The 14,434-nt window shown below is 44.1% G+C and overlaps 1 protein-coding gene across 1 annotated transcript in view; it reads right to left on the minus strand.

Moving 5' to 3' along the window:
• Positions 1–14,434, minus strand: part of SPIDR (scaffold protein involved in DNA repair) — a 193,757-nt gene that overhangs the window by 26,549 nt on the left and 152,774 nt on the right. The window contains 1 exon segment of the mRNA XM_054180137.1: positions 647–805. Within this exon segment, the coding sequence (XP_054036112.1) occupies positions 647–805 (159 nt within the window).

A 14,434-nucleotide genomic window follows, 5' to 3' on the forward strand; every position in this document is an offset into this window, starting at 1 on the left:
CCCTCTTTATTAAAGGCATTTTATTTCATTCCAAGTACGTAAAGGAAGTCACAGAATAAGCAAAATTCCGAGAGGCATCGTAATTCGATTTGTCACTTACCTGGGAGGATATTTCTCTAAACCTGGGGACACTCCAAAATAAGAATGGCTTCAAGACTTGCAAGATTTCTTATTTATTTATTAAACTGTGCTTTCAAAATCATATGGATGCATTTGAATGAAGCTTTCACCTACTAAGGGAAAGTCTGTGCTGGAAACTTCAACCCGTACTGGGCAGCACTGGAGAAAAATCCACGGCAGTGAACACTGCTGCAATGAAAGGAGGTGAGCTGCTGGTTTAAAGTCTTTGAATCTACTGAGGAGGAAGGAAACACTCATTTTTTTTAATGAGATATTGTATTGGCAAGCCTTCTCTCTTCCCTTCTCTGCTAAGGGTGGATTGATCTGTTAGCTTATTTCTGCTCATTTTGGACGGTGGTTGGCTCAAGTACTATAGGGTGCCCCAAAAAATGGCAATGAGAAGATTCAATTGGACAAAGCCAGACTCAGTTGTTCCAAAGAATATTGATCACAGAAATAAATAAAAAGGCAGAATACCCCAGCATGCCACAGCACACTACACATTTCCCCCAGGAACTGTTCTCACCTTCCTCTTGTAGTTCTTTGCAGAATTTTCATTCCGGCTAAGCAGCAGAATTTTCCTTCCCATCTCCTGCTGTACTGCTCAGTGTCATCTGCAGAACTCAGGCACTGCAACTGCACTTCACTGAACATGCCGTAGGCATCCTGGACAAGGAGGCACAACCTGCAAAACATTCCATCCTTAGTGGCTTCTGCTCATGACAAACTCATTATCACACTGCTGAAAACTCTATTACAAGCTTCAGGAGAGGGCTGGTGCTCTGCACCTGGAGAATTCCTACCAAATAATGTATCAATGAACTCACCATCATTAAATCATGGAATGGCCATATCCAGTGGGCAGAGAATAATGAAGAATGTGTGTGTGTGTGCAGCATGGCTGAATAAAAATTACTGAGTGTTGTAGCACTTCAGTATCCTGATGCTTTGGTCTGAACTTACAACCCTGGAGTTGCACACATGCTTTTTTCCACTGAGTACAAATATATAGGGTTTTTTTTTGTCCTCTTCTACATACTGGATAATCACAGAATTATAGAATGACTTAGATTGGAAGCACTTTGGAGATCATCTACTCCAACCTCCCTGCCATGGGCAGGGACATCTCTCAACTAGACTCAGCTGCTCAAGGCCTCATCCAACCTAGCCTTGAATACCCCCAGGAAGGAGGCATCCACAACCACCCATCATAACCTATTCCAGTGTCTCACCACCCTTGTACTGAAAAAATTCTTCCTAAGATCCAGTCTAAACCTTCTCTCCCTCAGCTTCAAACCATTCCCCCTATTTCTATTGCTAGGCATCCTTATGAAAACTCCCTCTCAAACCTTCCTGTAGGATCCCTTCAGGTATTGGAAGGCAACTCTAAGATCCTTCCAGAGTCTTCTCCAGGCTGAACACCCCCAGCTCCCTCAGCCTGTCCTCACAGCAGAAGTGTTCCAGCCCTTGGATCATCTTTGTGGCCCTCCTCTGGACTCGCTTCAACAGGTTGTCTCATGTATATTTTGGGGATGTAATAGGGCCACAAAACAGAGAGGCATGACTGAAAAACCCAAAAGGACAAAGTGCTTGCATGGGCAATTAGATAAATTAGCTGCTCTGCACTATGTGGTTTGTGTACTTCTGAAGTAAAACAGTTGAATTTTTGCCTCATTTGAGGTGAATTCTGCAAGGACCAAACGTGTGTGTGTGCATAAACATCAAAACTCTGCTTAGAAGCACACAAAAGAATCTATTTCACAAGTCATAATCACCAACACTGGAACCAGCAAAGCAAGCATTGCATTTTCTAGAGCTTTTTTCTTCCCTTCAATGTCCTGAAGATGCAAAAAAAAGAGTGAAATGCCAATTTTTTCTATAACAAAAAAACCCCAAAACCAAATCATGGAGCTGCATCTCAGTATGTTCAATACTGGGTATGAAGGAGCCCAGAGGAACTATTTTAGGAGGTAATTAAAGAACCTGCTAAACAAACAGTTTGAAGCAATATTTGGAAGCAGGAGCTGTAGGGCTGGGAAGTGTTGCTTAACCAACTTGCTGGCATTTTGAGAAGATCTTACTGTCACAGCAGATAAGGCAAAAATCAGAGGATGTCATACAGTTAGATAGTCGAAAATGCATTTCACAAGATTCTGCACCTGAGATGAGCAGCCACGATAGCATGAGTCACGCAGTGCTGAAGGAGGCTGCTGTCTACAAGATGGCTTTAATTGCCCCAGAAAGAGACAGTTAAGCATGGAAAATTTTCAAAGGCAGACAAAAATTACCTTTGAGGGTAGCACATGCATTTTTGCTTCTAAATAAAACTCAGAGATGCACTAGGCAGCAGAATTAAGTTCATTTCAAAGGTACATGCCTAAACTACCTTCTCCAGAACAGCACCATTGTTCAGAGCAAGCCAACTCCAGCTGCCTTTGGAGCTCATCATAGAACATGTATGCATCCTGAAAGTATTCAGTGGTAGTCATTATGTCTTTATAAAACAAGTCTTAATTGAAATGAGCTCCTGCATTTCTCTGGAAGAAATCCATGTGTTTTCTTCACCGGGAAGTTTAGGTATGTGGAAGACTAATAGTCACAGTGTCCTTGTTCATTAGGAACTGCCTGGCTTTGGCTTGCACCCTTCAGAGGGCTGTATTTGGCAGAGGGTACAACCCCACAGCCTTTTGGGCATCAGAACTGTGCAGGCACCAACTGAGAGTCCTCTTTTTTTTAGATTCTAGTGCTGGTGTTGAGGAGCAGAGAGTGGTAGGGCTGAGCACAAATGAAGGTTCCTGCAGTTGGTCTATATCTACAGCTGCAAGTGTCCCACACAGACAGAATCTTCACCAGGCAAAGAAAGCTTAGGTGCAAATCCTCCACAGCCTGCTAAGGTAAAGAAGTCCATTAGAGCCATGAAACACTGTTTCTGCCCTGAGCAATGACAAATGGGAGGAAACCAAATGCTGTTGTGATGTGCAGGCTGGTAGGATGCATGCCCTCACCTCTGGGCTGAGCAGTGTTCCCAGCCTAGAAAGCAGGTGACTGTCCTAACAACACAAACCTGGGTCCACAACAGCTCCACCACTCTTTGCCTTTTCTGTGCAAAAACCATCTGTGAGATGCCTTCTGGATTTATACCACAAGGTCATCTCCCACAACAGAACAAAGACTGCTGTGCTACGAACATGCCAGCCCAGAAGCAAAGACACTCTGGTTGCCTGCTGCCTTCCATGGCAGTCAGTCAAAAGTAGTCCTGAGTTTTAACTGCTTTGACTGAAACTCCTCATGCTATTGTTTTGTTTGGAGTAGCAGAGCTAACGCACTCTGGACATTTCTGAAAATCAGACAGAGTGGGACAGAAAAAACAAAGCCAACAGTTTTGCCTACGTTAACAAAACATTCAGTGGCTGCTCATTGTGAAAAATTAGGTCTCCATATCCTGGAGCAAGCAAGGGCCAACAGAGTTAGTGTCCCAGATCTGATCGGTCCAGCAGTCTCTTAACTGATCACTGGAATTTCTCCTATCTTTAGTGAGACATAACTGAATTCAAGTAAGTCTCAGACTAGCTGGCACCAGGCTCATATTAATTCCTCTGGGACATGTTAATTGCCCAAATAAAATTAGCTTGGTTGGTGCTGAAGGCATCAGCCTCTGAAAGTGCATTTTCCCAGTCTCTTTAAGCCAAACAAAGAGATGGCTGCTGTCAGACATGGGAGTCTCAACTCCCCACATCCCTGGCCACATATTTCCATCCCTTTGTGGTGGCAGTGTAGATGGCTAGGCTAGGAAATTGATTTAGCCAGAAGAATACTGTAGGGAAAAAACAGTCATCATCATCAGAGCAGCTCCTTGAAAAATTAACTCTGTAGAATTAAGCTCCTACTTACACAGAGTACTACTTCTAGACAAGGATATAGTTTTTCAGACAGGATTAGGAGGATGAAGCTCCCATTTCTGGGATGTTGTGTATGCAGCACAACATCCCAGATCATATGATGGAAGAACGGTCATCTTATGACCAAGCTTGACACATAGAAGGAACAGAACTGTGTCCATTGAGGCTTACATCACCAACATTTGTGTTCACACTAGTAACATACTCATTACTATTGGCAACATGAAGAAATACATACATACATAGAATACATAGAATAAACCAGGTTGGAAGAGACCTTCAAGATCATCGCGTCCAACCCATCAACCAATCCAACACCACCCAAACAACTAACCCCCGGCACCAAGCACCCCATCAAGTCTTCTCCTGAAAACCTCCAGTGATGGCGACTCCACCACCTCCCCAGGCAGCCCATTCCAATGGGCAATCACTCTTTCTGTATAGAACTTTTTCCTAACATCTAGCCTGAACCTCCCCTGGCGCAGCCTGAGACTGTGTCCTCTTGTTCTGGTACTGGCCGCCTGGGAGAAGAGACCAACATCCGTCTGTCTACAACCTCCCTTCAGGTAGTTGTAGAGAGTAATAAGGTCACCCCTGAATCTCCTCTTCTCCAGGCTAAGCAACCCCAGCTCCCTCAGCCTCTCCTCATAGGGCTTATGTTCCAAACCCCTCACCAACTTTGTTGCTCTTCTCTGGACTCGTTCCAGCAAGTCAACATCCTTCCTGCAGAGTAGCAGAACCTACTGCATCAGACTCCAAGTCCTTCTGCTCTGTTAGCACCACAAAAGTGAGCAGACATCCAGTATACAGCACTGGTTCTAACAGCACCCAAAAAGTAGTCATGATTCCTCTGCATCATGCATTTACACTCACTCACCTGGTAGAAAGAATTTCACAAATAACCCTCAGATGCCTCATTTCAGACTAAAGGATGGAGACTGTCCCAGACTAAGCTATGAAGAGAACTTCACAAACCCCTCCCCTGCTTCAGCACACTTTTTCGAGCAGTATAAAGAAATGATGACAAAAACATGAAATATTCTCAGTATCATTTGATCTCTCTCTCAGCCTAATTTAGTAGGTAATGCTATAGGTATTTAATGATGAGTGACAACAGATTTTCCTGATGAATGGCTATCAGGAAATCAGCTGAATCCCACAACAGACTCAGCGATGCATCTGGAGAACTCCTCTCGTGTTCTCTCCAACCAGTTCCGTTCGTACGGATTTCGCACATGCGGTTAGCATCACTGACAGCAGCAGCTCAGCTGCTTTCAGAGGCTGTTGATTCATGGCCTTCATTTCCTCACCAGCATTGGGTTTTTTGCCTTGATTTCACTTTATTCCCAGAAAAGTGCATGTGTATTCTTTTCCCATGTTACAGTGGTGCTCTCATATTGCAGCAAATGCTCTTGCAAATTAAGTTTTAGCAGCAAGTCTAACTGTGACTAAAGCAACAGTTTGCCCCACGACCTTCCCCCTCTTTGAAGCTCGCTACCAGGATGAAAACCCACATCTAAATTATGAGACAAGCTGTAAATCCAAATTCCCCTAGGAACTCAGCATTTCTTGCTTAGTGCACATAGAATCACAGAATTGTTTCAGTTGGAAAAGACCTCTAAGATCACTGAGCGCAGCCATCAACCTAAGATCACCATGGCCACAAAGAGCCATCACAAATACTTCTTTTTTTTCCACAAAATGTGGCATTTGCATGGAATCAGTCAGCTCAAACATACCTTTGCCATATCAGTATGCATAGCAGTGAGCTGTTTTTATAAAAAGGAAGGCCAGCATCTCCATTTTTATCAGCAGTGCTCACACAGGGAGGAAATTAGGGCCATCTTTATTTTGGGGACAACAGGATGCAACCCTGCATAAGACCCCAGTTTGGAACCTGAAATTTCTCCTGCAAAGGAGCAGAAAATTCCCTCCAGTAGCAAGGGGTGGCAGGAAAGCCAGCAGAGGAGAGAATGTGGGAGATGCAGACTAAGGAAAAGGTGAAGTATGACTCATGGGTAATAACAAAGGGGGGCGAAGATAGAGAATGATAAGCAGTAAGGCTTGTATTTCTTCTTTTTATTTTTTTAAAGTAATGACACAGTAAGTTTCATGCAAAAGCTTGGGAAGATTTTGTTCATTTGGTAATAGCCAGGAGCTAGGATGGGGGTTGGGGAAAGATGAGACTGATTACTCTGCATGATTTCTATGACTGTGCTGATCTTTAGGACAAAACATTTCCCAGTAGAAATCTGGAGAGGATTACAGGATTACTTTGCCATGCCCTGCTGCTAGTTAGTCACTCCTCATGGATAAACCCTTCTTTTACTATTACTTTTTTTTTTATGCATGAAAAATCATGTCACCCCACACTACTGCCTCGTACTGGGTAGCTGACTTCCTGCAGAACTAAGGGTCACAAGATCCTTCTTCAGCTTTGGTCATGTCCAGCCTCTTCAGTGGCTACTGGAAAAGACTAAGAAGATCTGCCTGACATGGAGATGACAGCACAGGGAGGCCAGAGCTGACTGATGACACAGGGAATGTCTTTACCAAGTCTTCTGAAAACAGGCAGCAGAAATTTGTCATGAACAGATCTTAACTAACAAATAATTGTTTTACCCTTGGCTAGGAGGACAACCATGTGGCCATGACAGCTCTTTTCCAGGCACAGCTAAGCTGTGTGGTACAGCATGAGAAGGAAGACAGCCAGGCAAATGCCACCACCTTGGTGGTGCTCAACAGGGACTTCATTAGTCACTCTTTCTTTGGAAGGGAAGGAAAATAGGGAAATGCCTGAAAAGGACTGAATTGTACTAGCTCTGATATTTGCTCATTCTTTATCTTAACCATCCAAGAGAGAGCTGCTGCTCCTTTGTTTGTCAGAAGGACTTCTTATCTCTTTGAGGCGCGGCTCTAGCAGAGGCAGAAAGCACACATACATAAACACACATAAACAAAACCCCCTCTCCCTTAATCACCAGAGGCACAACACTACCTACACAACTCCAATTCAGCAACTTGTCTGGTCAAGTCTCAAGGTGGAGCCAATTAACTCCTGCTAATATGGCTCAGATTCAAATTGTAACCTGCAGGACACCACCCTACTGGGATTTAATTCATCCCTACCTTATGCACTCTTTGTATTCACCATTCCCATATTGCCTCTGAAAAATCAAAGCTCAGGGCAGGGGTCTAAATACACAGGAACATCCATCCATCCCCCCCCACTCCCTAGTAACACCAGGAGGAACATGCTATTAAAAGCACCATATTCACCAGATCACAAACTGCTTCACAGTCCCTTTTGAAAAGTACATATCCCCTATAGCCTTCTTGAAGGAGGCACAAGATTCAGAGTTTGCTGCTCCAGATCATTTGCTGTCACCAAACAGGGAATGAAGCTCTATAGAGTATAAGGACACAAATAAAAATTAATGATGATGATGATGATGACTAGCCCCTTCTATGCACAGGCAACAGAGGTACAGAGGGAAACACAAGCACCAAGAGGAACATCAAGCTCCAAGAAGAATCCTGCGCGCAGCTCTTCCCAATTATAGACCTTTCCAGCACACAGCCTGGTGCTCTGAAGCACTGACATGACCAAAACAGCAATCATCTGCTTTGAAAGCTGAAAGTTTAAAATAACTAAAAAGCAGAGTTTGTGACCATGTGAGTTTTTATCTGGTAATTGTGGATGAATGGAAAGGAGAAGGTACTTCTGGAGTGCTGGACCTGCACACACGGTTAGCATCAGACACTCCAGTCCCCTCCATCGAGACACAGGTTGCCCTTGCGGAAGCATTGGTGGAAACTGCATATACCACACAAGTATCAACAGGGCAATGAGCATCTCAACAGAAAATATGTATCAGAGGCCTTCCTGGGCTCAGGAAAGGAATCTTTCCTTTGCAGGCACTCTTTAGCCATGTGCAACAGAGTATTTATACAGCACACTTTGCAAATAATTCACTACAGTAAGCATACCAAGCCCATCATTTTGGATCTTCCTTGGTTTTCCTTACACTTGTATGCATGTGTTACCAAAACAAACAAACAAACAAAAAGAGGGGGAGAGGTTATGAAATACCTCTTGCATATTTGCTTCCTTAACAGTCACTGCAATTCAAACTGGAAAAAAATCAAATGCAACCTCCACAAGGTCTTTTATGAATCTCTGCCTGCTGATTGCCTTTTCCAGTTCTTCATTCAGGTTAATCCTTCCACCCACCATCTTTCTGTCTATGGCCTGAAGCAGCAGCAGCACTTCTGTGGGAAATGGCTTTTGTCTGTAGGAAGAGACCCGAGTGAGCCAAATGTGTCAGCAGGGCTACCTTTTAGAGGCAGAAAACACATGTAGGGATGGAACTCCACAGCACTGCAAATGTTCCCACTCAAAACATGGCACACTACCTGTGTATATCAACCCAGGACTGGGTGCAGCACAAACACCAGACAGCTCTTCATACTTGCAGTGACAACCACAGCTTCACACATGATTCTTTCAGTGTGAACCATTCCTTCTTTCCATATGGCTTTCCATGCGGCACCAAATGAACTTTCTAAACTCCCCAGCTGACACTGTCTCCAAGTGCACTTTCAAACTGAACTGCTGATCTGTGTGTTTTATTTGTACACAGCATTTTACCCCAAAGTAAACAAAACATTGAGAGCCATAAAAAACTCTGACATCCATTCCAACACAATATGGAGCCTAAGCTACAATTTCCAACAGACACAGAGCTGCATTTGAGAAACATTTTCAATGTCATCCAACAGCTTTACTTATCTCAGATTCATAAATTATAGAATCATAGAATTGTTAGGGTTGGAAGAGACACCTCACATTACATCAGGTTGCTCAGAGCCTGGCCTTAAAAACCTCCAGGGATGAGGCTTCTACCACCTCTCTGGGCAACCTGTTCCAGTATCTTACTACCCTCATGGCAAAGAGCTTCTTCCTAACATCCAATCTGAATCCACCCATTTCTATTTTTGCTCCAATGAATACTGAAGTTGTTCCATATTAACAGTTTAAATCCAAATTAATTCTTCCCAACATCCAATCTGAATCTCCCCATTTCTATTTTTGCTCCAATGAATACTGAAGTTGTTCCATATTAACAGTTTAAATCCAAATTAATTCTTCCTAACATCCAATCTGAATCTCCCCATTTCTATTTTCACTTCAGTGACTACTGAAGTTGTGCTATATTAACAGTTTCAATCCAAATTAATTATGCAATGTAAGCTGAAGTTTATCCTGATGGATGGTTGATTTGGGAGACAGAGAAAACCAAGGAAAAATAGCTTCCCAAGTACTGCCTCAACGTTTGCACAAACGTTCAGCTGCAACAGACCGGTAATCCAGATGTCCCCAGTATCCCCATAGTACACTGCACGTAATTTATGGTCCCTCTGCTAAGATCCATTCCATACAGCTTGTAACAGAAATAAAACCCAATTTGGGGTGGCAACAAAAAAAGCAAACACAGCAGATTGTCCCAGCTTGTGTCACACTTGCCATGCTGTTACTCGCAGTCGGTAACAACGATCCAGATGATCCTCAGTGTCCCATTATTTTGGTATGGAACCCCATTACAATCCCTTGGTTACTTCAGCACACAGGTCAGAGAAAACATCCTGTTCCTATAGGTCATGATTTATGAATCAAAGTTTAAAATGTACCTTGGAGAAACGTTACAGGCTCAGCTGAAAACTGCAAGTCCTTCTTATGGACGATCCCCAATAGAAAAATCACGTTCCAAATATAAGGTGCAATTACCACCCAGCCATTTAAAGTACTTATTTGGGAATCTGAGGAGGGGTTCTTTGTTTATTTTATTTTGGTTGGTTTTGGTTTGTTTGTTTATTTTATCTCAAGACTTTGTATCAGCATCCAAGAATTCCAACAGTCGGCAAGGTGCTGCCAGAAGCTCTCCTCCTGCAAGGTGCTCAGCGCTCTCCTTTCCAAGAAAATCAGCACTCGCTGGCTGATTCTGGCAGCATTCCCTATCACCTTTGCTGTGCTTCTTTCACACCTCTGTTCCTTAGTTGTAAAGACCAGAATGAAACTCCTGTCTTTAAAGAGTGATCTGAAAGTAACAGCTGAACAGTATGATAGAATAGAATAGAATTAACCAGGTTGGAAGAGTCCTTTGAGATCATCGAGTCCAACCTATCACCCAACACCATCTAACCAACTAAACCATGGCACCAAGCATCCCATCCAGTCTCTTCCTAAACACCTCCAGTGATGGTGACTCCACCACCTTCCTGGGCAGCACATTCCAATATCCAATCACTCTTTCTGGGAAGAACTTCTTCCTAACATCCAGTCTAAACCTCCCCTGGCACAGGCTGAGACTGTGTGCTCTTGTTCTGGTGCTGGTTGCCTGGGAGAAGAGACCAACCCCCACCTGTCTACAACCTCCCTTCAGGTAGCTGTAGACAGCAAGGTCTCCCCCAGAGCCTCCTCTTCTCCAGGCTAAGCAACCCCAGCTCCCTCAGCCTCTCCTCACAGGGCTGTGCTCCAACCCCCTCCCCAGCTTTGTTGCCCTTCTCTGGACACCTTCCAGCAACTCAACATCTTTCCTAAACTGAGGGGCCCAGAACTGGACACAAGACTCAAGGTGTGGCCTAACAAGTGCTGAGTACAGGGACCTAGATGGTACCCAGAAGGGCAAATTCACAATGTCTGGTGTGTCAGATCCCATTTGAGCTGGGGGAGGAGGCTATACATGTGTGCATATACACAGAGAGCAAGCTTCCTTGCAGTATCAACCCATTGCTCCTGTGCTACAGGACTTTCATGCCCTTGCAAAACCTATAGCAAGGACTTTACAGCATCTGGAATGAAGCAAGAACACTGCAGCAGTGGCACTGGGGGCTCCTTATCTTTCAGGAGCGTATTCTTTGTGGATTCATCAGATTTACTTCTGAACCATGAATACATTGAATGGGACCCTAGAAGATTTAATATAAAAAACCCACCAACAAAAAACCAAACCAAACCAAACCAAACCCCCCACCACACACAAAAACCCCAACAAAACAAACAACACCCACCCCACCCCCTCAGCAACCAACAACAAATCAAGCCAGACCAACATGAAATAAGCACTGAAAAGAAAAACCCAACAACTGCCTGTTTCAGCAGGCACAGAACATCCTAAAACACATTTCTTGGTAGGCCAGCATTGCACATGTGCTTCCCCAGTGCATGTGAAAGGTACATGAAATCTAACACTGTGGGATTTCTTACAGAGCTGTGTCTGTCTTCAATAAGACATTCTGCTCTCTCACTGCCACATCACCCCAGCAGCCCAGCACAAGGACACGATATTCATTGCAACAAACGGCAGAAGAGAGAGCGGAGAAGAAAAGCAGAAGTGAAATCGTGCTGGGGCTCCTTCCCTAGCAGCGAGGCAGTTTTCCACTCTTTCTCACAGGGTCTGCTGTTCCTGTTTTGCTCTGGCTGTTTTTCCTTACTCTCCTCCAGTGGCTGCCTCTCCTAGGTGTGTTTCTAAATGAGGCAGAGGCAGCGTGTTTGTGTGTGCACGTCGCGTGTTTACAAGAGTTATGGTAGCAGTTCTCAGCAGTCCACCGAGAGTTCTAGGAAACGGCCCCTGTTATTTTATTCTGGGTCAATGTCAGCTCATGTCAGGCTGTAAAGATCACACAGGACAGCTCGCTCCATCTCGTGGTCCTGGCTGGAGGCCTCAATGGGAGAGGGAAAGGGAGCGAGCTGTGAGTGGGCGGAGAGCCTTCCCAGCACTCTACCAACCACCGCACGAGGAATTATGATAAACACCACTCTGGAAACCAGATACAACAGGACATTGTGTTCTTCTTTGGAAAAACAACCAGACTTCGGCTCACTTAAAGTAAACAGTTAATCCTGTTTATCTTTTTTTTTTCTTCTTCTCCCCCCTTCTCTCCCTTGATGAGTTGTTAACAGAACAATCTCTTCTGCAAAGCAAGCAAGAGATCTGTTCCTTAAATTCAGACTGATTTTTTCTTCCTTCAAGACGGGGGGGGGGGGTGGGGGGAGGAAAAAATCAATCTGATATGTAAACTCTCTAGTATCAGCAAACAGTGGGGAATAACAATCTTTCTTGGCTCAAACTGACTTAACAAAGTGATGCCAAAACTGAATGAAACCTTTCCCTCACTTACATATTTTATTTTGGAAAACTGAAGTCCCAAACACAGGGCTCTCTTCAGCCCCTTTAACTGTTCCTTTGCTGACAAGAACAAGCAAAACTGGTTAAACCAAACCAAACAAAACCAAAAATCAGGAGTGCAGACTGGCTGGGGGGAGTCCAGATGAGCTACTGAGGGGAGGGTGGCCTTTCCCAGGTGTTCTCTGGGAGGTGAAACAAGAGGAGTCAGAGTAATCGACTGCAAGTGAGGTAACAAACTGTTATCCTCCTTTCCCAAATTTATGCTTACTGTGCAGATTCATCACGTCCCTGACTTTCAATATTGAGGGTGATTAATTAGAAAAGCAGATGGAATTGATTATCTTGTTTTGCTGGAGTCACCAGAGTCTACCTATTAACTGCTTCTTACTGGAGGGGGGGTGGGGGGGGGAGTCCACAGAAAGCTACAAGCTTTTCCAAAGGGAATTCTAATTTTTAGCAGTCAGAAGCTGAAATAGCTCTGAAAGTCAACAACGAAAGTGTGCTCAACATCCCCAGTCAGTAAAAGTTTGTTGGTTTAGCTATTTATAATCACAAAAATACACGATTTGCAAAAAACTGAAGGAGGAGAAGGAAAATATTTCCCTGTTTTATTTTTACTCATCTTGCAAGCTCTAAGATTCTGGGGTTTCTGTGCAACCAATGTCATCAAGTGCAAAAAATGTAAACTCAGGTCTGGGAATGAAAGTCTAAATTTCAGAGATTGTTTGGTTTTTTTTTAACCCCCCATTACACATGTTAAACTTGGAAGTTTTTTAAAATTATTTTGCTGCCTTTTGCATTTATTGCTAAATTTTTTGTGGCAGTTGCTGAATCTATGTTGCTCTGCAGCGACAGAGCAGGATGAGCTATTTCCCGCTGCAGAAACTGGGCTGAGGAGGTGGCTATCAGCAGCCTGGGGACAGATCCCCAGAGGAGCAGCCTGAGGACTATCTCCCCCAGTCCACCACTTTGCCCACAGTGTCCTCCAGCCAGTACTGGAAGAGCCAGTATGCCTCCAGCCAAGACTGGAAGAGCCAGTATTGGAAGGACAGGACTGCTGCTGAACACTTCATCTCCCAGGTGCACCCTGTCATTTAACCCCTTCCTTCTCAGTGCTGCACCTGTGCAAGAAAAGCATGGTTGCTCTCTTATGAATTTGGGTCAGTTCTGCCAAAGACTGGCCCCAGACTGATGGATAGCCCACAGAATCATCTATGAAAGACCCAGCTTATGCTGAGGTCCTGCATCTCTGAGCAGAGAAGTTATTAACTGCAGGGAAGAAGCAATAGCTTTGGTAAAACCTCTCTCAGGAAGCCAGAGGAGGACGTGGTGTTGTTATGGTCTCTGCTTGTTGGAGAAACTCCTGGGTGCAGGAAAACAAGGCACTAAACTTAAATCATTTAGGGTGCAGTTATAATCCATGTATAAAAGAGAACTCCCTTTGGCTCCCCGAGTTTTGAGCCCATGCAGTCGGGCCACCATCACACCCTGCTTCAGGAGGGAATGTATCAGCCAAGAGGAATGCACATGAGAGGTGAATCAATTGGAGATGGTTAGGAGGTGAAGCAACAGCAGGAGGAAAACATAGAAGGTGAAGAAAATAAAGATCAGGAGAAAGGAGTCTCTCTGATACTACCTCTTCTCCACTTCCTTTCTTACACTTTGCTCTTTTCCATACCTCTGGTAGTCAGAGATTAGGGGGGAAGTGCCGGTCTGAGGCAACACTAACACAATCCCATGGGTGACCTACAAGCATTACTGATGGAGCACTTTCCCCAGACAGATTTGGATTTTTTTTGGTATCAGACACGATGGACACAGCAAGTGCTGCTGAAAGGGAAGTGCAGATGGCAGTAGTTTCCCAACTTGAAAATTAAAGAGTTTTGCTATCCTTTCAAGCCATTTGAACCTCTCAAAGTGAGAAATCCCATTCTCTGCTACAGGCCAAGCAAAGCTTTATAAATTACTTTGAAATAAGCAGTACACTTGGGCCATTAGCCAAACCTCACTCCAATTACCTTCTTTCCATTGATTTCATGTCACGCCGTATAGCAGGCAGAGAAAACACTTGGGCAGCACAAAGAACATTCCTACACCTTGATTTCATGCAATCATTCAGGCAAATTCCATGTTTCTTTTTTTTTTTTAAATCAGCTAAACTGAAGACCAGTCAAGGACCAAATGCTGAAGTCATTTTGTTAACACCACACTGACAATTTCCTGTAA

The sequence above is a fragment of the Dryobates pubescens genome, chromosome 3 (assembly GCF_014839835.1).
Source record: "Dryobates pubescens isolate bDryPub1 chromosome 3, bDryPub1.pri, whole genome shotgun sequence".
Taxonomy (NCBI): domain Eukaryota; kingdom Metazoa; phylum Chordata; class Aves; order Piciformes; family Picidae; genus Dryobates; species Dryobates pubescens.